This window comes from Mustela putorius, unplaced genomic scaffold (assembly GCF_011764305.1).
Source record: "Mustela putorius furo isolate JIRA1106 unplaced genomic scaffold, ASM1176430v1.1 tig00000460_pilon_pilon_pilon, whole genome shotgun sequence".
Classification (NCBI taxonomy): domain Eukaryota; kingdom Metazoa; phylum Chordata; class Mammalia; order Carnivora; family Mustelidae; genus Mustela; species Mustela putorius.
Window position 1 is genome coordinate 22,333,342 of NW_025421389.1, and position 23,742 is coordinate 22,357,083.

General features: G+C 47.9%; 1 protein-coding gene across 7 annotated transcripts in view; it reads left to right on the top strand.

Annotated features, from left to right (window-relative positions):
* The window catches only part of SIK3 (SIK family kinase 3), a 245,714-nt gene that overhangs the window by 205,640 nt on the left and 16,332 nt on the right, over window positions 1–23,742 (top strand). For 3 of the 7 annotated variants that reach the window (XM_045080504.1, XM_013054888.2, XM_013054890.2), the window contains exons 7-17: window positions 9,544–9,662; window positions 10,200–10,310; window positions 10,553–10,696; window positions 11,133–11,210; window positions 11,325–11,434; window positions 12,750–12,903; window positions 13,166–13,321; window positions 16,407–16,477; window positions 18,690–18,833; window positions 22,584–22,734; window positions 23,459–23,584. In XM_045080504.1, the coding sequence (XP_044936439.1) occupies window positions 9,544–9,662; window positions 10,200–10,310; window positions 10,553–10,696; window positions 11,133–11,210; window positions 11,325–11,434; window positions 12,750–12,903; window positions 13,166–13,321; window positions 16,407–16,477; window positions 18,690–18,833; window positions 22,584–22,734; window positions 23,459–23,584 (1,364 nt within the window). The remainder of the gene's footprint in view (window positions 1–9,543; window positions 9,663–10,199; window positions 10,311–10,552; window positions 10,697–11,132; window positions 11,211–11,324; window positions 11,435–12,749; window positions 12,904–13,165; window positions 13,322–16,406; window positions 16,478–18,689; window positions 18,834–22,583; window positions 22,735–23,458; window positions 23,585–23,742) is intronic. The other 4 variants (XM_013054889.2, XM_045080507.1, XM_045080505.1 and 1 more) reach the window with 3 other exon arrangements.

Here is a 23,742-nt window from a genome sequence, read left to right on the forward strand (position 1 = left end):
CACCAGCCACCTGGCTTCAGAAACCACCTAACTATCTCTGATCATGTTTTAATTCTCAAGAAGTACATATCTGCCAAGGTATTCCAAGGATCAAGAGAGTCCTGGAATAAGTATCTTTGTCCATCTACATCAATTACATATGGAAAAAAGAGAACCAACACTCTGTATTGGACTCGGGGGTAAAATTAAGCCAGAATTCTGTTCTACTCTAAGGATTGATATTAGGACTTAAAGCCATACTTGAATACTATTAGGGCGGTATAGGCAACAACATTTTTTTTTTTTAAATGCAAACCTCAAATTGGACAGCCTCCAGTAGAACACCGTAGCCTGCCAGGGACTCTTCCCAGTGGGGCCTGGAGGTCAGTGTCGGTCTCCCAGCCTTTAAGCCTGCGTCTCCGGATCTCTGGATCTCAATTCCGAAGCATCACAGCCACCTAGGAAAACTAGAAAATAAGGAACATTCAAGAAATAGGGGTTATTTTTCTAATAAATGGAGAGAAATGGCCAAATGCTTGTTTTCTTCTGAGTCTGCCGAAGGCTGATAAACTGCAAAAACCAAAGAGAAAAGTCTCTCAGCCTAAGTTTATTCATCCCCCCAAGAAGATTTGCTCAGCAGCCCCATTTTTGTTTTTTATTTTATTTTTTTTAAAGATTTTACTTATTTATTTGACAGAGAGAGATCACAAGTAGGCAGAGAGGCAGGCAAAGAGAGAGAGAGAGAGGGAAGCAGGCTCCCTGCTGAGCAGAGAGCCCGATGCAGGACTTGATCCCAGGACCCTGAGATCATGACCTGAGCCAAAGGCAGCGGCTTAACCCACTGAGCCACCCAGGCGCCCCAGCAACCCCATTTTTATTTGCTCAGTTGTGCCAAGCCACCTTCCCTTGGCCTCTGTGTTGAGACACAGGAAGTGTCTCACAGGGTTTAGTTATAAGGCACTTTATTTTTATTCCAGAGCATTCTGATAATAATTTGCAGAAACCAGTGCTGTTGGGATTGGTATTTAAGTCAAGAACTCTCCATTTTTCTTGTCTGATCTCTTACTGTAGGACCATATTTTTAGGAATTTTATGACTACTTCAATACTGGGACTCCAGGTTTTCTTTCCCCTAAAGAACAGAAAGCAGATGATTGCAGAACAAGATTTTTTTTCCCCTGTGCCACTCCAGCACAGGAGGAGCTGATCTCAGTGCTTGTTCTTTATGAGTCAAATCTTACTACAGCCAGCACTATTGTAGATTAAGTTCCATTATATCGAATTCAGAGATTATGTATTTTCTTTAGTTGTCTAAAACTGGTTTTGGCTAGTACTTTAAATAAACACCCTTAACTAACTTGCAAGTTGGAAATGTGTATATATTTCTTTTGTGACAGTAACGTATCGAAATTAACTTTATAGAGTACAAGTCTTCAATCCCTATAGCATCATTGTTCCAGGGATATCCAATATAACAAAATTTTATTACAACAACAAAACTCCTCTGATTTTCTATGATTGTATTTAACATTTACGCAATCTCCGAATGCATCTGTAGGTCTCAGCACATTCAGTGTACGTTATTTATACATAGAAATGTCTTATTTCAAGACCATTTGTCTACTTCGTTTAGATTTTAAAATAGTCACTATGTAAAGAGGTTTGTTTGACCTTAGCTGACAGCTGACAATGACAGGGTTTCCTTGGGCATATTAAAAAACATTATTACTGGGGCTGAGTCTGCAGACAGAGTGAGGGTGCTTTAACTCTGGCCACTTTCTTACCAAAAGAGGAGGTCTTGGCAGTAACCCCAATGATGTGTTTTTGACGGACTTTTTAATTATTTCTGTAGGATCATTATGTTGCAAAGATGGTCACACTATTTTAACCATGATTATGATAGGACAAGGACACTGTGGCAGATTTTATTTTCTTTCCACTAAGAAGTGCAGCATATTTGGTGCCTGGTTTTCCTTTTGGGAAAAGGGAGATAGCATTAGGGAGGAGCTATGAGACACAAACGGTCATAAGCCAGCATAGAGGGCAAGGGCACAGACTCGTATCCGCCCCATTCCACTCCACCCAGAGACTGTCACTGTAGAGCATTCATCTGTCATCTGCTCTCACAGTGTCTGTTCCCCGCTAGGCCTAAGCTAGGCAAGGGGAATGAATAACAGAATCCAGCAGTATATCCCATAGTATTCTGGTTTTGAAAAATGTATGACTTTAGTGCCATTTAACTTGAAAAAAAAAAAAATTACAAGGTTACTTGTTTTCCAGGAAGCAGATGTTTTAGAAATTTTAATAGCCAATTTATTCTTGTTTCCTGTCTGGATTTTGAGATTTGAGAGAAATAGAGCCCTCTTTGAAATTTGAATTGCTCTGGGGAATTAAATATTATTAAGAAGTTTGTTAAAATTGTTGAAAATAAAGAACTCTTTGGAATTACCTTTGAACACACCTGGTCTCGGCTGGAATGTACTCACGTGAGACACCAGACCATCGCCTTCTTCCAAGCACCTGCAAGGAACAAGAATTTCCTGAGTAATTGCCTCTTCCTTGCATTTTTCCCGTGCCTCCTGGCACACAGATGTCTTCTGTTTCCCCAGCTCAAAGCAGTTTTATGTGGTCAGAAAGAATCTATGACTCCATTTCTTTCAGACCACTCCTCTGCCCACAGAGCCGAAAATGATTGCCTTGCCATGTCCCATCCTTTGGCATCACATGAAGGGCTTGGGGACTGTTGGCATTCCCTCCGTCAGCCTGAAGAGGATGGTAATTCAGTTTCCCAGATTTCTGCCCACCCCTTCTCCTGGTCTGCGGCGCCTTGTTGGAGAAGCCCTGTTGTTTCTGGCCTTCCGTCAGTCTCCATCAGCAGCAACCCGGCTGTGTCAACGGGGTTCGCTCTTTGCTGGTGCATTTATTTTTCTTTTTTTGAAGATTCTATTTATTTATCTGAGAGAGAGAGAGATAAGCATGGGGGGAGGGCTAGAGGGAGAAGCAGGCTCCCCGCTGAGCAGGTAGCCCAGTACAGGGCTTGAGCCCAGGACCTTGAAATCCTGACCTCAGCCAAAGGCAGGCGCTTAACCGACTGAGCCACCTGGACTCCCTTAACTGGTGCATTTAGTACTCAGCCTGATGTTGCTGCCTTCTCAGTTCCTCGCAGTCCGTCCCTATTACCATCCCCCTTAACAAGCTAGTTCACAGCCTGCTCTTTTCTGAACTTGGCTTGTAGGTGGCTCTAACGTGACAGAGCCTGTGGAGAGTACCTGGCATTCGGTTATCAGAAAAGGAAAAGTCGGTTTGATTTGCCTTTTTAAAGGTACACTAGCTACTAAGTAAGCCATCCAGGATGCTTTCATTTTAGGTGCCCTGTGAGGTACAAACTTGGGCTTTGGAGTAAGACTGACCAGAATTTGTATCCTGACTCTACCTCTTATTTTCAGGTCAAATTTCTTAACTTCTCTGATTTTTATTTTCTTTATCTATAAAATAGGTGTGATGGTAATAGGGGTTGGTGTGTGAACTAAATACTGCCTAGAATTCTGCCTAGCTTATAGATGCTCAATAAATGTTAGCAATTATTACTCAGTAATTTTTTTAAAAGATTTTATTTATTTATTTGACAAATAGAGAGAGAGAGATCACAAGTAGGCTGAAAAGCAGGCAGAGGGGGAGGGAGAAGCAGACTCCCAGCTGAGCAGAGAGCCTGATGCAGGGCTCGATCCCAGGACCCTGAGATCATGATCCGAGCCGAAGGCAGAGGCTTATCCCACTGAACCACCGAGGCGTCCCTAACTCAGTAATATTTTTGAAGGAATTGCTCTATTAATCTTTCATTGCCCTCCTTCCTAATTTTTTTTTTACTCTTTTCTCTTTCACTCTCACTCTATTAAATGCTAAGGATATATGATTAATACTTCCAGTCAGATGCACAGGGTTTATGGAGAAGACTTATCTGCTAAGAGGTCTGGTTTGTTGCAACAATTTTGACACTAAGACTTCGCCCACATTGCAGATATCAGTGTCTCCCCAAGCGGGAATCTTGATTTACAGGTTATTCTGTATTCTGCCTCAGACAAGATCAGCGAGTAGGTGCCCCCGTGTGAGGCAGAGAACTCTAAAGTTACAAGGGAAAGCCCTGGAAACCACCTGATCTGGGCTTCTGCCCCCATACACTGCCACTTCTTGGTCTTCTATGAAAGGATAGTTGTCTGCTTTTTCTGGGTGGAAGCATCGAGAAGGCCTATTCTCTTGTGGATTCTTGCGATCCGCTGAGGAAGGTGTTCAGAGGAACTGTGGCAGGCTTGCAGTCCAGTACTTCTCTCGTTGACCTTCTGGAGGGCTGTCAGCCTGTCCGGTGTTGAGGTGGGCACTGGGGTACACAGCTCAGGCAGACACAGGCTCCGTCCTTATGGGACTCCTGGTCTTCCTCATGTAATGCTAGGAGCCCTTCTAGTGACATCTCAGAAGCCAGCCTCGGATTCAGCACGTCTAGTAATAATAAGTATGCAATTTCCCAAGACAGATCGTTCTGGTTTCATAGTTACGTGGTTTTCAGAGCTAGAGGGGACCATGGAGGTCATCGTCTCCAGGATAGTTGTTTCTGGACTTAACTTCGCAAGTGAACTTTTACTCAGAACACTAATCTATAAAATGGGTAAAATTAGCTGTGCCACAGGTGTGTCTGTGCCCACTGGACGGCCCCTTTCGCATCCCTAAGGGGCCTCTCCTCAGATCCCTCACACCCTGACCCAGGAATTTGGATCACCTCTAACAATTAGGAAGACTTGTCCTATGTTGAACTTGTGACTTCCCATTATCCAGATTCAGGCCCCTGGAACAGCACAGGATAAAACCCCTTCTGGTACTTGAAGAGCACCCAGTATTCCCCTTGCTGCTGGCCTACATCTTCTCATCTGGAAGATGAATTGGGCTCCAGGCCTTTCATCTTCAGGGCCATGTTCTCAAACTTTGGGTCCGGAAAGTCTTTCTGAAGTTCTCATTTCTTCTGGGCTGGAAACTAGAGACAGAACTTCTGTCAACTATCTTTGATGAATTTGAAGTGGGTTTTTAATTCCCCTTCCTCACTCTTTACTTCCCCCACACCCTCGTCCCCTGACCCAGATGGAATGCTTTGACCCTCTTAGAGAAAAACCGTTTATCACCAAGTTTTGAAAAGTAAAAAGGTGTGAAGGACCTGGCTCTCTTAGATGGAATGACACGGGCAATCTCCACGTAATTCCCATTTTAGGGCCTGGCCTGACAGCAGCTCTGTGTCCCCAGAGCCTTCCAAACGCCTGTCAGCACTGCAGGGCAGGGCCCAAGCAGGGGCCACCCTTTAGTTAGAGCTGGTGGCAGATCGAGTTTCAGGGCCCCGGGGCGATCTGCACTGTGGAGACCGCCTGGCGTCTTGTGTGGAGCAGATGGAAGCCGAGTCTGAAGGCGCTGCTGGCAGTGGGTTCCCACATGGCCCAGAGTGCTGCAGTGTCAGGCCCCAGCCGAGTGAGGGGATGAGGGACCGGGCCATCAGCGACATGAAAATAGAGGACTTGGCAGCTGGAAAAGTGGATGCGTGTACCCTTTCATCAGAGGCCCTAGCTTCCTTCCACTCATTTTAATTGACTGTCGCCGTGGTTGCTTGTGGTATTAAGTTAGGAGCATTGGTTACTGTTGTTTTCACCCTCTGTCCATATTTTATGTAGAACGGTGTGTTCAAATCGAGCTTGAATTTAATTTCGTGAGCTATGTAGGACACTTAGGAAGTATGAGTTGATGATAATATCTGGCTTTCTGCATTTTGTCATTTTTTACCATCTGTGCAACACATGGAAAGTGTGAGATTTCTGTTCCTTTGCATGAGGGATATTACGGAGGGCATACAAGATAAAAACTTGTCACCTGGGTGTCGCCACTGCCACCCGAGGCCTTAACCTGGGACCTGTAGACATCAGGGGAATATCGATGGCATGATTTGGGGGTTCCTTGAACAGACTGAAGTTACACACAAATTTTTGTGTATAAAATCTTGCTCGTGTTTTTCTGGAGAGTTTTCAAGGCATCTGAAACCAAATAATAATTAAGGATGACTGAATAAAGTTTTCAAGATCCTGAAACTGAACTAGCTACATCTTCTAAGCAAGGCTTATTATACTGGTGTTCATTTCTTTTGTTTTTAAAGAAATTGCTTTGAAAATCCTGTTTTAAAGCAAGCCTGTGACTGAACGTCATCCTGCCTTGGTCATCTGATTGAGGACTGACGTGGTTACCTTTTATGAACTCCATGTGGTGTGGGAACTGAAAGAAAACAGAACGGCGCCATCTAGAGGCGTGAACAAAAATCTCACCACTTTCTAGTCAGGCCCAGGCCGCCTCCTCACCTGGGGTCTTTAGTTGTAGGTAGTAACTTTTCCTTTCCTTCTTTCTTTTGTTTAAAGTAGGCTTCATGCACCCAGCATGGAACCCAACATGGGGCTTGAACTCATGACCCTGAGATCAAGACCTGAGCTGGGACCAAGAGTTGGACATTCAACTGATGGAGCCTCCTAGGCACCCACTTGTAGTAACTTTTTAAGTCTTGAACATTTTTTTCTTCTCAAGTAACTGCAGATCACAGAGGTGTGTGTCAAAGATATTTGTAATCTATACAAATGCTCCAGTTGTGGGGTGTAGTCTGGCTACACTGGAAACATAATTTTAATAAAAGTATAATGTAGTAGATGGCACTTACTCTTTCATAGGCATATAGGTCTTAGGATCTACACTGCATTTGAATATACTTTTAATTCTAAAGCAAGAACAAACTGATGCCTGCTATAAAATCATTTTGATATGGGCACTTTCTTTTAAAGCAAGAATAAAATCAGAATTGAGTACATTGTCTTAATTACCCTATGTATTCTTTTTAGCATGATGATGTAGAATGGTGTTTGCCACACAGTGCCGAAACTGTGGGGTTGCAGGTTAAATTCACTCTGGAAAAATAGATCAAACAGGATTTATATCTACATGAAGACGTATCAAGGGCGGTTCGGAGCCTCTCTCTCCAGCCCCAGCCCTGCCATTACTTTGCAATGTCAAGCACGTTCACTTGTTTCTTCTTTTATACAGGGGCTAATAATAGAAGCTAATTTAGGGTTGTTGAGAGGAGTAAATGAAATAAAGTTGTTAAGCACAGGGCCTTGGACATAAAAAGTCTTTTAAAATTAGCACTGATCAGTTTCTGCTCTCATCACTGGCCAGTGTTATTTTCAGGACCAATGTCATGAAATGGAAACTGTTTTAAAACCTGTGTCTTACAGAGAATTTTGTAGCTTTTTAAAAAAGTATCTTTTTTTTTCATTGAAATGTAATTGACGTACAACACTGTAGTAGTCGCAGGCGTACAACACAATGATTCAGCATTTATATTCATTATGCCGCAATCACCACGAGAATCTAGCTACCATCCCTCATGGCCATGAAGAAGTTACGCTGTCCTTACTGTATTCTCGATGGTATACCTTGCTTGTTCACTTCTTATTTCTTTTGTAAGTGGAAATGTGTGTCTTTTAGTCCCCTCCCCAACTCACCCACCCCCTCGCCCTACTCCCCCCAAATGTATATAGTTTTAAAAAGCATTTTCACAAACACAATCTTGTTTGATTAGAGTTTCAATAAATATTGATTCGTATTCTCGGTGGCTATGGGTTGAGCTCCAGTTAGGTATCATCCCATGATGGAAATTTGGTACCAGAAACATCAGTAAGAAAGACACGGGCCTTCCATTGCAATGAGAGAGCCAGACAAGAAGGCAGTAAATCAGATGGCTTCAAAAGAAGTCGATCGTGTGGAGAAAATTCTTGTGGTGTGGATGGATGTGGAGAAAATTCTTGTGGTGTGGATGGAGGGTCACTGGAGGCCCACTTGACATCGATGAGGTGGCTGGAAAGAGCTTTCTGAGGAAGTGGCATTTGAGTCCCCTCGAGTGACAGGAGCCAAACGCTTGAGGGTCTGAGGAAGCAGTGAGTGGAAAGGCCGCTGGTGGGCGTGTGTGTGCCAAGCGGTGCACAGTCCAGAGAGAACACCTGAGCCGCCAGAGGGACTGCGGCAGGAGGGGGCCCAGCTGCAGAGATGGGGGCCTGGGGGCCGGGGACTTTGGACTTCATTCTCTGGGATGTGGGAAGAGACTGGAGAGTTGTAGGCAACTGTTTTAGAAATGTGCCCTTTGCTTCTCTGCGGAGAACAAGTTACAAAGGAGCAAGGGCGGACGTGGAAAGATCAGCTGGGAGACTTTGGCAGTAGTCCAAGCAAGAGATGATGGGGGCTTGGCTGAAGGTGTCAAAATTATTGGCTAGGAGTTCGTATCCTGCCCACAGCTCTACACAGTCCAGAGGCAGCATGACGCGTGGCTAAGGGCAGCGGCCAAAGCGTCCAGCTGTCCGGTTTGAAATCTGACTTCATGAGATCTTAGACACAGTGCTTGACTCCTCTGTGCCTCTTTGTTACCATCTCTAAAGTGGCAGCGATGATGGGACCTTCCCACTAGGATGGCCATGAGGTGCAAATGAGAGAAAACTCAAGTGCCCCCGAGAGTGTCTGCTAATACGGCTCGCTCCTGTCAGCACTGCCACCTCCAAACACAAGTACCACTCCCTCACCGTCCTCTACACGCAGCGCACACCTGAGGAAACTTAGAGTGTGGTTCTGAAATCGGAATACGGGGTCCTTGCTCGTGAATCCGTTGTACGTTCTGTAGCATGGCGTGTAATACGAGCCATTAAAGAAGGATACTGACCTGGTTATCGGTAGCTCAGAGCCCGGTTGTATGCACCTGTGAAGGTCTCAATGCACATTGAGGAAATGATAAATAAGGCTGGCAGCAAGTCCTGGGGTGTGGTAGGGAGCATCCGGAGCCTCTCAACCCCACACCGTCGGAAATTTAAATGCTGAGGTTTGAAGAGAGCTCTAGACACTGAGCCAGAAGCATTAGTAGGCATGTAGTAATACACACAGGAAGGCAGAACTGAATGTTTCGAGGACCTTGTAAGATACTCTTCAGAAGACATTCAATTCTTTTTTTTTTTTTAAGATTTGTTTATTCATTTTAGAGAGAGTATGCACGTGTGAGTGCACAGGCTGGAGGGGCAGGGAGAGGGAGAGAATCTCAAGCAGACCCCGTGCTGAGCCTGGAGCCCGACGTGGGGCTCCATCTCAGCACCCTGGAAACAGGACCTGAGCCAAAACCAAGAAGTCAGATGCTTAACCGACTGTGCCCTAGGTGTCCCTAGAGGACATTCAGTTATGTGTTAAATGGGGCCGGACAGTATATAAATACGTGAGACCCCCGGAGTATCCCTAATTTGTCCTGTCAAACTTGTAATGAAGGCATTAACCCAACTTTTCTTCGCCACTTCCTGCCTTTGCCTGGTCCCTCGTGGAGTGAACAGTGACAGCGGTGAGGAGCAGGAGAGAGAAGGGAGAAGCAGGGGGCTGGAGAGTGCGTCTGCTTGCCTGACCTCGAACTCCTCAGCTGCCCCAGTGTCCTTGTCGCCAAGGCTGAAGGCGGCCCCTTTGTCTGTTGCAGAGTGCGAGCACCTGATCCGCCACATGCTGGTGTTAGACCCCAGCAAGCGCCTCTCCATGGAGCAGATCTGCAAGCACAAGTGGATGAAGCTGGGCGATGCCGATCCCAACTTTGACCGGGTGAGCTGAGTCCTGCGCGCCTTGGGGGGCCTCGGCCGGGAGCTCCTGCTCTCCTTCTCACATGAGATCGTAGTCATGCCCGGACTGCAAAAGAGCGGGTGCTGGGAGCAAACTGCCCTGTGTCACCGAAGCAGGAGGGAATTTTAAAGCAGCTGGGCTGCCGGAGAGTAGCCATCCCAGTTGCTTGCCACTTGCCCCCAAATCATAGTCCCTCCTTGGCTTTTGAAACCCTAGAGCCCACATTCCTGCAACTCCCCACCCCAGGGACAGCTCCTTCCTCTTGTCCTTGTGTTTTACACTCAGTGGCTTCCGCAGCGCAGCTTTATTTAAACCATTTTGGCCATCCCGAAGGACCTCAGTGAAACAGGGATCTTGTCTGCTGGCAGCTGAGGACCTAGAACTTTCTTGCTTAGGCTTTGTCTGAGGCCAAAAATATCCCAAGCTTGGGGGACAGAACAGCTAGTTCCTAATAGGTGACCTGCCATCCCTGCGTGGTTAACTGGGGCTTTGATAGCTTGACTCTTTTTAATGTCACAGTTAATAGCTGAGTGCCAGCAGCTGAAGGAAGACAGACAGATAGACCCCCTGAATGAGGACGTCCTCTTGGCCATGGAGGACATGGGACTGGACAAAGAGCGGACGCTACAGGTATCTCTAAAGGCGTGGAGGACAAAGCGAGGGGTAGCCGTAGTCCGTCTGTCCTGCCTTTTCCACTTTTTTCTCCCTCCTGGGAACTTTCCCTTTTCTTCCTGCTCTTCTTCCTCGACCCCTCTCTTGAGCCTCAACAAGAAGGTGCTTTGGTCTGCTGATGTACTACTACTGAGAGGGTTTTGGTTTTTAACATGACATTTCACCAGGGTTTCTCACTCTTTTCCCTTCTCCCTTGGTAGTCGTTAAGATCAGATGCCTACGATCACTATAGTGCGATCTACAGCCTGCTGTGTGATCGACATAAGAGACACAAAACCCTGCGTGTCGGAGCACCTCCTGGCATGCCCCGAGCCATGGCCTTTCAAGCACCAGTCAATGTCCAGGTGGGCAATTACTCCAGTGACCTGAATCAGGACAAGTGGCACCGGGGAGGAGGGACGGTTAGCCAGCGCTCGCTCGCTCACTCTAAGAGAGTTTCCTCCTCTTCTTTACCTCCATCCTCTCCTGTCTGCCATGTCTTCCTTTGTCAGAGGTCAAGCAAAGGTTGGAACTTCTTTGACAGAGAGGATGGAAGGGTATTCCAGTACTCAGGATGGACAACAAGAGTTGCATTTTGTTTTTTAATTAAAGAAACAGGCAATCATTGAGAGAGACTGTTTTCCCTAAAGAATGCTTCCTTGTTGTAGCTTCTAAGGGCAGAGGAACCAAAGACTCAGAGGTAGAAACATAGACTTTAGCAACAAAGAATCCTTTGAAAGAGCGTCATTATTTCCACCTAGCGTGTAAGACAAGAGTGTATACGTATGTGCTGCTTTCTAGGCGGAGCAGGCCGGTACCACTATGAACATCAGTGTTCCCCAGGTGCAGCTGATCAACCCAGAGAACCAGATCGTGGAGGCAAGTAGCTGTCAGCCGAAACCACTTTCTTCCCCATATCTTTGCTTCCTTTCCTGGCTTCCCATTTTAAATTCCTTTTTATTTCTAATTTGATCGTATTTCCTTCCACCTCAGCCGGATGGGACCGTGAACTTGGACAGCGATGAGGGTGAAGAGCCCTCCCCTGAAGCCCTGGTCCGCTATTTGTCCATGAGGAGGCACACGGTGGGCGTGGCTGACCCCCGGTGAGTATCTGACCAAGAGCCCTGAGTACTTCTTCCTCAGAGAATTCCCACCCGACTTGGAGTCCCTACTGTGGCTCATTTTTTCTATTTCATTCTACCTCCCGGATGAGATCGAATCCAGTGGCCGAGATATGTTTTTCTAACCCAATTAATCACAATACTTTGGTGAGGAACATGGTAATGTCTTGGCTTACTAAAATGGAGATCTTCTGATCTAAGTCACATAAAAGGACCCCTTAAAATTCATCCGAGTTTAACAGCTTTTAGAGATATTGTTTACTACATGTTCTAAGGCACGACTCATTGAAGAAGGGAGGACAAATGGTACGGTGTAATTTATGTAAGTTAAAAATTAAATTAAGTGAGCAAGACTCCAAAAACATACCAAGTAAGTACCGTTTTCCCAAAACGGTCCTTCGGTATGCTCTCCAACGCCCTTACACGGGAAATGTACCGAAGGCCGGCTCTCTGTTTTTGTTCTACATTTGAAGACTTTCAACATTAAAAATAGCCTTACCTCTTCTCTGGATATTTCCTTTACTGTGCTGGGAAGAGAAGGTTATGGCAAGAGTTCTCCTGAGAGTTCAATTAGGGGCGAAGCTAGTGTTCTTATAAATATAAACCTTTTTTCTCTGAGTGATTTCCAAAAAAGCCTCCCGAGGCCGGCTGGTTGTTTGCTTTACGTTTCTCATTCTCGGCCTATGATCAAACAGGCAATAGGGGAACATTCTGGCTTCAAAGACCCTGTCAGCTGCACAGGGGCGGAGTCCTGTGTCACTCTGTTCACGGAAAGATCTCTTATTTCAACGTGTGCTGTCAGCCTTACCGTTCGGGCCCAAGAGCCCTGCACGTCCACCACTTATCTGTCCCATCAGCTCCGATGAGAGTAATTGCATTCCTTCCCTGGTGAATCAGTTGCTACTTCGGGCAGCCATTGTTTGAGTGGATGGTGTGTGTCCTCCAGAAGCTCACTGCTCACCTCCAGGCTTTGAAAACCCAAATTGGAGTGGTGCCAGGATTTCCTCTTGGCTCAGAGCTATTGGTTTTACATGACTGGTCAACGAAGAATAGCAATCCCCAGTCCCAACTGAGAAAATGGCAGAGAGCCACATTCCATGTACCAGGCTTCTACTCACTTTGGGGTCTTTGAGGTACAAATTCAGGAGGAAAGTGAAAAACTAAAACAACCACCACCACCACCACAACAATAACAACAAAACTTGTGCTGAATTTAACAGTTTCATCAGTTTGGGGATATCAGCATGTTGGAGTGAGACAATTAACCAAACTTCTCTGTCATCCTGTTTCCTATCAGCACGGAAGTTCTGGAAGATCTGCAGAAGCTCCTGCCTGGCTTTCCTGGAGTCAACCCGCAGGCTCCGTTCCTGCAGGTGGCCCCTAACATGAACTTCATGCACAACCTGTTGCCCATGCAAAATTTGCAACCGACGGGGCAGCTTGAGTACAAGGTACCCAGATGTGGGACAGGGCTTACCCACAGAGAAATACATTTGAGCTTCCTTTGGGGGACTTTGAGGGACCTTGCCCAGGATTTAAGGGTACATCCTTCTAGAGAAGGACGGTATCCCTTGCACGGCAGCTTGAGTGAGAGGGAAGATCAGTCTCTACATACTCAAAGGATCCCTTAGTTTCCACAGATTAGCGGACTGCTCTTTCCCCCACCTCCTTCCCCTCCTCACCACCCCCTCCTGCCCACTCTGCTTGCGACAGGAGCAATCCCTCTTACAGCCGCCCACCCTACAGCTGCTGAATGGAATGGGCCCCCTCGGCCGGAGGGCATCAGATGGAGGAGCCAACATCCAGCTACATGCCCAGCAGCTGCTGAAGCGCCCACGGGGACCCTCCCCACTTGTCACCATGACACCAGTGAGTAGCGGCAAGAGGCCCCGCCTACTTTCTCAAAGGCTTTTGGTAAAGAAGCTGTGGGCCTGGGGCTGGGAACCCAGGTCACCCACCTAGATGTCTGAATTTCTTCTTCCTCTAAGCTTATGGTGCTCAGTGTATTCCCATTTTCTTCAGGCTCGTAGAATTTTCCAGACTTAATTTTTGGCTAACTTCTTTGCTTAACCAAACAGCTGCCACTCGAGTCTGCACCTGGAGAGGCTCATCCTCAGTGGGCCACTTCTGGGCTCCGCTGCTAGGTGCCACCACAGCCCTACAGCCCGGAGGTGGAGTCCCTGTGGCCTGATGGACTCAGCCCTCTCCTGGTAACACCTCCCGGCTCGAGGACCGTGGTGCCTAACCATTTGCTCTAGAACAAACTGCCCCAGTTCTCCATTGATGAGCACTGCTTTGCATTTTTGGTACAACCTCGATCACTCAAGTCATTTGGCTTTCATAAGCTCTAACCTAATCAGGCGGTGTCTCTCAACCCCATCTTTTTAAATATATATAATGGTCACATTCAAAGATTCTTTTCCTCTGCTAGGTTCTGTTTATTTTCAGTTCTTTTCTTGTCATAGGTAAACCTTCGTTCGTTCGCTCATGCTCACGGGCCCATACGAATGGGTGCTGATCATATGCACAGCCTAGTGTTTCTAGAGCAGTGCTTCTCAACCTACTGCTTGTGGAGGACCTTTCTCCCCTTCCACCCCTTATGGGATTAATACCTTTGTAAAATACAACAAAAGTGAATTGTTAGAGAAAAATTTTAAAACCTACAAAATATAAGGCTAAATTTTCAGCAGACAAAATCACCCCCATTAAATTGCTCTAGAAGTTTCTAAAAGCTTACTCTTTACTTCTGTACTAACTCTGTCATGGATTGGTAACAAAACAGTGTGTGGACTGATATGGGCCCAGCACGGGCCACCCTTTCAGTAACAAGCCTGTTGGGAAGAGGAAAAGATCGTGTTCATAGTTGTTGGCTCATCATATTGAGAATACAGGATCAGCGTTATGTTCAGTGTTGGAATAACAGTGAAGGACCATGTGTGAGTAAGTGCCTGAGTGATTCTCGTGGACCAGGAGGTGGCAGTGGCATTCAGGGACCCGCCAGATCAGTGCAGGTTATGAAGGACCAGGAACAGCTTTGTGGGAGATGGACTGACTACCTCTGTCCACTGTAACTGCTTGCACCAAGGTCACTAACAAAATTCCGTTCATAAATCCGGTGGATGTTTTTTATCTTTCAGGCCTTCTAACTATCTCAGTCTCTGTTGACCATTCTTTCTCTTGGAAGTACTGTCTTCTTTTGGCTTCTGTGATACCACATTCTCATTTTCTTCCTGCCTCTCCTTTTCACGTTCTCTTTCTGCTTGTTCTTTGAAGTTGGTGAAACCCCAATTTTATCTTAGGTCCTGTTTCCATCTCATTTTGCATACGCTGTCTGGCTGATCTTGTCTGCTCCCATAATTTCTGTTAACCAAATGATCTCCAGCCCAGAATGCTCTTTTCTTCTGCGTTCTCCACTTTGTATAGATGACCGCCGACCGCGTGGGTTTAGTTGGTTATCCCGCTAGTACTCGACATGTCCTCAGATTTGAACTTGACATGTCCTCAGATGACTGCATGTAACCTGTTTCTCCCCCTGGGTGGCAGTGACAGGCACTGTCATTCTCCTGGTCACACAAGCTAGGAATGTGGAATTTCTCTTTAACTCTTCCCTCCCCCTCATTCCCATATCCGGTCAGTTACCCAGCACCTTCTGTCTGTCCCCCTCCATTGCTCCGTCCTTTCGTCACTGTCATCCTTTGCTGAGACTAACACAGGGGCCTCCTCACTAGCCTCCTTGCCTCCAGCCTTTCCTCCTCATCCCCACCACCAGCCCTTTCTACACTGCTACTCAAGGAAGCTGGCTCTCTAGAGCGTACACCTTGTAACATCACATCCTGCGGAAAACCCTTTAGTGAATCACCACCACTCTTCCTCAAAATATACTTCTTAATGTGGCATTCCAGGCCCTCCGTAACTGGCCGCCCTCCCTCTCCCACCTCACCTGTCGCCCCTTCCTGCCTGACCCTGTTCACTCCAGTCTCGTGGAACTATAGTAAGGGATCCGTACAGCGTGGCATTTAAACAACGAAATTATTCCCAAAGTTTTCATTCTGTCTTATAATGGTCTTCCATTGTTTTAAAAAGCTCTTTCATAATAATCAAAGTAGGACTTGTTTTGCTCTAGTGCCTGAGGTGTGGTGACTATGTGGGCCCCCAGGCTGAGAGGGGCTGTGAAGGGCGCACAGCCCACGAAAGTTCTCACGTAGGAGAGCCACAGTGATGCATGCCACGTACGTGTTGCGGCGAGGCGTAGCTCTTTTAAAGCACTGAATTGCAACTACACAATTCTGTGTTGTGTACCAAAGTGTACTTTTAAAAAACCATGGTGCTTTTTTGGCACGAAAGGCATCGAAACGCTGGTGATAACACTAATACGAAACAGCAGGCCAGTTCCTAGACGTTCAGATAAACAAGCTCCTACTATATTTTCAGGCCCTCAGACACCTTCAGACACCTTCAGGCCTTCTCTTTTCTCTCAGCCTAGAAACCCCAAAGGCTCGTGAGCCTTCTCCTCTCTGCATGGCCAGCTCCTGCCTACCCTTCAGGTTTCGGTGAAGTGTCACATCCTCCAAGATGCTTTCCTCGATGCCCAAGGGCCCCAGTAGAGGACCCTGTGATTGTCTGCTTCCTTGTCTCTGTCCTCCATTGGACTGTAAAATGAGGGCAAGAACTGTATTTGCTAATTCACATTTCGTCCCGGAACATGGTAGGCATCCAGCTGTTTGTTGGATGAGTGAACGGAGATGAATCAGAGGAAGAAATGCAAATTAAAATCACCTGAACAAGGTAAAAATGGAAAGCTAGAGAGGCATATGAAAGTTCTGCATAAACCGGGGGCCCTAGAAGAGTTTTGTAAATAAAACATACAGAAAGGCCTGTCCCCAGCCGGGTTTCCAGAACAAGCGTATTCCAGAAGAAGCGCCACCTTGAGCTTTTCCTTCCTGTCTCCCTGCAGGCAGTGCCAGCAGTTACCCCTGTGGACGAGGAGAGCTCGGACGGGGAGCCAGATCAGGAAGCCGTGCAGAGGTAATGTGACATCTGGCAGTGCTTGCAGAACGCCCTTGGGCAGGCTCCCCCTGCAACCAGCGAAAGGTCACCTCTGCCCAAGGAGGTGGTACAGTGCAGCTTCAACATTTGTGTGGTCTCTTTGCTCAAGCCAGATGGCATGTTCCTCCCCACATGGAAGTAACAGAAGACTACCCAGAAAATGTCATTTCTGTAAGCGCCATTGGAAGTCCCCTAAGTGACAGCAATAACCATGAGAACTTGTTCTCTCCTCCCTCCTTATTCGCCCCTGCCTTCATATTGCAACTCTGATAGTATTCACAAGGCACAAAGCTTGCTCCTACCTGCCAAGAACTGTTTACTGAAAAGGAATTGGAGATTTGGGATGACAGTGATCCTAGCTAGTCTGGCCATGGACCTCTGGCATGGACTCTTCCTTCCCAGGAGAATGAATGCCTCTTGTACTGTTTGCTGCATGCTTCTTCCGTCCCCGTGCCAACAAAGAGATAATGAAAAGAGGAATATGGGATTCGGGCCAGGGACAAACGCAAATACCCATTGTTTGCAGAACCTTGGTGAGAGATGCCTAATTCACAGAAAACGGCAGTGACCGTCAGGCACGCTGTACTGTTCGTTCTCCCTCAGCCCCGTTAGCCGTGGCCCACAGCTCCGTGCATGCCCCCCTGTGGGAGTCGTCTTTCTTATTTTCCGGGGAGGGGGGTTTGACCAGAATCCAGCATGTATTTTCCCAGAAATACAGGTGTTCTTCAAAATTATATGTTTTTCCCTTGAGGGAAGTTGAAATAAAATGGTTTTCATGGGCTCCTGGGGGAACTTTGGGTGTCTTTATCAAATGGGTATTAAACCACTCAGGGCTCACTCTTTGGCAAGTTTACGTACCACTAATCACCCTATAGTCTGTTAACTACTTTTAGCTTAAATACTTAGACAAAGTAGTAAAGAACAAAGCAAGACCACTTTTTCGGAACCTGACGGTTGCTGGCCTGTACTCTCTTCTTTACCCCCGTGGCTCTGTACGAGGGCTGCGGTTCAGAAAGAAGAGGGGAGAGCAGGGTGCTGGCAGGCGGGTCAGCTCCTCCTGCGGCTTAGCCAATAGAAGAATCATCACGACCTTTTTTTTTTTTTTTTTTCCCTCTATGCTGTTGTCTCTATAGTTTGCTGATAATAGGGTATTTGATGTCGCAAATGGGCCCCTGCTGGTGTCCTGAAAAAAAAAAATTAGGGAACTTTTTGCCTTTCTCCCTTAATTAGACAATGGCGGCTCACTTTGTCTTCTTTGCCTTGGACTTGACTTCCTCTGGCTCCACCTTCTTTCTTCTTTAGACTAACATTAAGGGCTTAAGTGCCCCTCAGTCCTGACATCATGGATAGGGATAATGCTTCTTTTACATGTGCCCAAGAAGAGCAGCAGTGACCGAAGAAAACATCAGCTAGAGGCAGGGGGACCCATAGCTTATTTTTGGCATTAACTAGTAATAGATCCGATAGAGCTTTAGAATCAAAGTCATCAGCTTGTCCACTCCTTCGCCTTGAAACTTCTGTTTCTTGCCCCCTAGAAAAAAACAATTCTGAACATTTCATGTGGTTTCATTTCTTCATCTTCTAGAGAATATGGTTCCCTTGGGACAACATCAGTTTTTCTTCTCTGATGACTGACTTACAATCTTGGGGCATGAGCCGTGGGGTAGTTTTGGAAATCCCTCATCCTCAAGTGGAAGGATCTGTTTGCTGTGACTTGGAAGTGAGGACCCGGGGGGCCGGTGAGGTCTAGAGACGCATGTGGAGACCTTCTGAATATCTGTCTCTCTTGGCTCATCTCTAGGAATAATCCTTAAGGCTCATCTCCTCTGCCTTGTACTTTAGACATTTGGAGGGACAAGAAGGATAAAATTAACAAGTGGGAAATGAATCCTTCTAGCGAATGGAATGAAGGAAGGAAAATAGATCTTCTTTGTGAGCTACATCTGTTTTCTCTCTTCTCTTAGTGGCTTACTCTTAGGTTCGAAGTTCAGCCACTTGAGTGGGAAGCCCGCTTTCGTTGGCCAGCTGGCCATGTTTCTTTCATCCAGCCAGGGGTCTGTTTGCCATGGAGCCCTTTTTGAGCTCTGGCACTGTTTCATTCTGAGTGCTTTGGATTAACTTCTAATGCTTCTTGCAGAGGAATATTCCTGTCTGTCTTTTTTACTATGAAATGTGCTCCTGCTTGTTGCAGGTACTTGGCAAATAGGTCCAAAAGACATACACTGGCCATGACCAACCCTACAGCTGAGATCCCACCGGACCTACAACGGCAGCTAGGACAGCAGCCTTTCCGTTCCCGGGTCTGGCCCCCTCACCTGGTACCTGATCAGCATCGGTGAGTAGCCACATGAGCTATGTGAGCTCCTTGAGGCTCATCGGGCAGACACCCTTCTTGCTAATCTTACAAGTGATGGCGACGAGCATCGAGGCTTTCAGTAGCATCCTGAGCTCACATCTTCTCAGCTCCTTGCACCAAGCAGGGCACAGGGCCGTGTGAGATTCTTCTTCCCCGTTACCTCATAAACATGTTTGTGGTCTTCAGTTGGTTCTCGTGATTCTGGGAATTGACTGGTAGATGAACTTGAACTTGAAACCTGCGAGGAGGTAAAGTTCTCAGAGGACAGCTGGACATGGGAGGATTTGTAGCCTTATCGGTAGACTTGACCGTTCGTAACCCATCACCTTCAAAAGAATGAGCATATCTTACCATGTTACCACTGCACGGTGAACTTGGACATGCAGGAAGGTACATCCCTTTGTGAATGATAGAGCAGAGGTACAGCATTCTCTTGAGTGTGGTGATTGAGAAGTCATTCTTGCAACGACACTCTGACTGCTGGAGTCTTTTACTAGGTCTCTCTTAGATGTGTAATTCATCCTCTTGAAGAAATAACAAGCTTCACCTTCCTGGCTGAGACAGCTTCCTACAACTGAATCCAAGTAAGCCTGGAAGCTCAGGGGCGTGACACTTGGTGGGATTAAGAAGGTGATCACCTTCTGTGAATGACTCAGATCCTTAGCTGTATCCCCTCTAAAGCCATCCCCAAGCTCGTGGGCCACACGTTCCAGGGCACCACCAGCCGCTGAGCTTATTTCCTGTCAGTCATGCTGGGAGGACAATGAAAGCAGTCTTACTTGAGAAAAGCAGTCAGGTTCCGAGGAGATGAAGTTTATAAAGGTGTTGTCATGAAGTCTCACAACCAGCTCACACTAGCGAGCTCGACACAACGTTTTTATTGTGGTGAGTTACCCATCAGGCGTCCTTATAATCAGCAGAGGCCGTGGACTCTGCGCAGACGGAGACTGAACGAGTGCTCTGTTGGCACTCCGAGAGAAGGGAGATAAGCTATTAGAGACAACCTTGAATAACAGTCAGAATGGTCTGGTCGGAGGAGTGGGAATGACAGCTCTCCAACCAAAATGCTGGTGCAGAGAGGCAGTCGTTTCCTCAGGAAAATCTCTCAGGACCTAAAGGGTGAGGGCACTGCAAGAGAAGGGACTCGGAGTGATGGTTGGAGAGGTGCCTCCCGCCACACACCCCGCCCGTCATTGCTACCAACACCCCGGCGTCAGTTTTCCATGATTTCTCAACAACTCTGAGCCCGCCACCGTTACCCAGCAGAACCTTTATTTCTTTTTGCTCCCTGTCTCTGTCTTCCCTGCCCCCACAGCCTGCCAGCTGCCACACCTTTGTCAGGGTCTGTCATTCAGCCCAAGCCCCTCGGGTATCCTCGTTTCATTGTACGTGTTCCTCAGGAGAGCCTCCTGTCGGGGACACCTGGAGATCGGCCCCTTTCCACAGTCCGCCTCTATCACGGGTCCTCTCCCTTGTCTTCGTGTGTCTAGTGAGGACGGCCACGTCGGCCACAGCTCCCTGTGTGTGTGGTTGCCACCCTGCCTACCGTCACCGCCAAGGCCTTGCCTGCTGGAAATGTGTCTGCCGTCTGTGTTCGTGTGAACACTCGTGGTGGAGTGTTTCAAGGGTGTCCTGTGGCCAAGCCAGTTTGAACTGGAATGAGTGCTTGACAAGTGGCAGATTGTGCCAGGCGGGGCACTTATGCACGCTCAGCCTGTCTTGATGGGATTCCTGTAAAGACATGGCAACACCAGAGACTGAAGGTAATCTGCAGAGGACAAGCGCACCTTTGCAGGGCCAGAAAACCCTGGAAGTGGGTGGCCTAGACAGATGATTGAGTTCCTCTTATTTTCTGGAGGAAATGGTCCAAGAACAGCATATAGACATCTCCTCTTCTGGGGTATAATTCATGAAGTCCAGCATGGAGACAGAAGAGGGCTCTGATCACTCAGATCCTGGAAGTGTGTGATTTTAAAAGCTAAAAAAAATGTAAAGCGTAATTTTTTATAAGGAAATGAACACAGGATGGATTTTATCTAGGTGGGGAACCAAGTTCCTGTTGGAGAAGTGTAGTAGGAACATCAGCCTGATATGGGGCTCTCCGGAGTTTGAACGTGATTGCAAAGAAAAATAAAGCACAGTGGATCCTGTGAGTGCTTCCGAAACGAGCGGCGCTGTCGGAACTCTTCCTCCCAAGTTCCTGTGTCTGACTGGCCAGGGCCGGTGACTGCACAGCCTGAGCTTCTGGAGAAGTCACGAAGTACCCAGGCCTGGGCGAGCAGCTCTGAGTGGGGAGGGCGGGTTTTGTGCAGAGTGAACCCCTGCAGAAAACATTTTCTGAGTCCATCAGAAATGGGTTCATCGTCAGAAAATAGCAAAAGCATAGGAGTCAAATGTTAGGAGAAAATAATATTTCCTGGCTTTGGCTGCAGACCCCTGGAGTAGAAGCAGACATAGGAAGTACCGAGGAAGCACTCCTGAAGGCGATGATCCCTGTTTCTGGAGAGTATCTGCCAAAACCATGCGTCTTCTGTGTCACACACGTGTGTTTGTGCTCATTTCATCAGCGCACCACTGTGTCAGACTTCCTGTAGAGCCTGAACCCGAAGTCATCGTTAGCAAAGAGAGGGTAAAGGGCTTGCCCCCACGGCCACACCCCCAGACCGCTCCGCACAGTCATCAGCGCCCCCCTGCCCCCCCCATCTGCACTGTATTTGAACTCGCTTGTCCACCCGCTTCCTTACTCGCTCTGCTTCAGGTCCGAGGGAGTAGCTGGCAAGGGGGTGCATCATTTCACCCATAGTTCAGTGTGAGATCATCTCTGCCCTGGACATGAAACCCTGATCCTTTCCATCAGCTGCTGGAATGCTGCCTTGGCAGTCTTTTATCTGCTTACCTCAACCCATAAACATCTCTTTCTGATTAGGTAACAAGGAGAGGTGTTAGCTTCTAACTCCCTTGCTGTCTTAGGCATTCCTTATCCATAGCTCATTCTTCCCGTAAGATACTGGCTCTATTCGGACTGAGCAGTGGGATTTTGGCCCCACGATTCCTCTTTCACTAGGAGGCCGGGGGGAGACGTGCTGCTCTGGGAAGTTAATTTTCACGGTGGCCGACTGTATTTGCGTTGGCCCCGTGCGCACGCTGGATCTTGAGGCCTGCATTCCTTAAGAGGGTGCCGTCTCCGTCTGGGGATCCGAAGTCCCCAAATCTTCCCGTTTACCTCCACCGTCCACTTTCTAGCCCAGAACATCTGACTTCCAAGCCAGGCGTTTGCCACAAAGCTGACCATAGTTTCCTTCTGGTCATTCGGAGAGCGCTGCTCAGTGAAACCGGTCAAACAGTGAATCTGAGGTTTCGAAAGGCACTAGACAGACATGAGTATGAAAGCCAGATCTCCTGTGCAGCTTGGCCTGAGGGCCACTGAGAAGCTCTGTTTCTGACCTAGTCTGTGTGTAAGAACTGGATGTATTTGATCCCAGCACCTCCCCGGGCGTGGAAAGTACGCCCGCTAAGGTAAGTGGAAATAGAAGCCGTGCAGCTGGAGTTCTCGGAAGGGCAGCAGGCTAGGGCAACGGCCGGCCTCCGGAGACGGCCGGGAAATGGCCGAATGTGCCAGGCTGCGCGTGCAGCCCGCCACGTTTGCGTTCTTCTGGAACCGCAGTCCCTGGGTGATTTGGTCCAAGCCCCTGAGTCCTCGCCCCTAACCTTCTCTTCCCATATATTCAGCTCTACCTACAAGGACTCCAACACCCTGCACCTCCCCACGGAGCGTTTCTCCCCCGTGCGCCGGTTCTCAGACGGGGCTGCGAGCATCCAGGCCTTCAAAGCTCACCTGGAAAAGCTGGCCGACAGCAGCAGCATCAAGCAGCTGCAGCAGGTAATGGGAGAGGCGGCAGGCAGCTCTGCAGGAGCGTGGGAAGCACAGAGAAGTAGCGTGTGGAGGACGGGGGTGGCAAATATCTGCCTTGTCCGTGTCGAGGTTCCAATCCATGTAGCTTCCTAATGCTCCTTCCTTACTTCTTGGTATGTACGGCTTAACCCAGGCTCAAACATCCAGCCCCCCATGAAGGGCCCAGATTTCCCTCCTGTCTCTGTGACTTTTAGGGAGGGATTTCTGAGCATGGGTTTCGGTGGGTAGCCCCCGGGAGGGCACTCCTAAGCAACCTGGCATCATCTGCGGTGCTGGGCCCTGCTGGAGCCTGCTTGGCGTTGTGAACACCTGGAGTACTGTCCCCGGGCATGGAACGGTGCTCCCAGAGGAAGGACGGGTACCTCCGGGCTTCCGTAAAGGGCCGGTTTCCTTTCTGCCTTCCCGAGGACCAGGCTTCCAGCAACAGGTGTTCTGTAGGCAGATTTCACAGTGGACACTTCCCCCTGGACCACGGGCCACCCTTTGATGTCTTCCATTCGTTCTCCCGGAATGTGAACGTACTGGGGACACAAATACCTACATACCTGGGTCGGTTGCTCATTAAGGACACTGCTCTTCTCTTGGGGCTCTTTCTGCCCCTGAGACCTTGGGGGCAGATCTGCATCTGCTGCCGAGGCCGCACGGGGAGGGCCTGGCTGCACCCCGCCTGTATCACCTGCTTTCCCTGCAGGAGTGTGAGCAGCTGCAGAAGATGTACGGGGGGCAGATGGATGAGAGAGCCCTGGAGAAGACCCAGCAGCAGCATGTGCTCTACCAGCAGGAGCAGCACCAGCAAATTCTCCAGCAGCACATCCAAGTAGGCCTTCACTCTTCGAGCTCCAGCTTGTTTGGAGTTTGCGCGCAGGCTCATTTGCCTGTGAATTTTGGAGGAGATCACGCAGAGCAGAGTGGAGTTATGTTTGTGGTTGACGTGCTTGAGGAAAGGTCATCAGACTTTTGGCCGAACCACAGAAG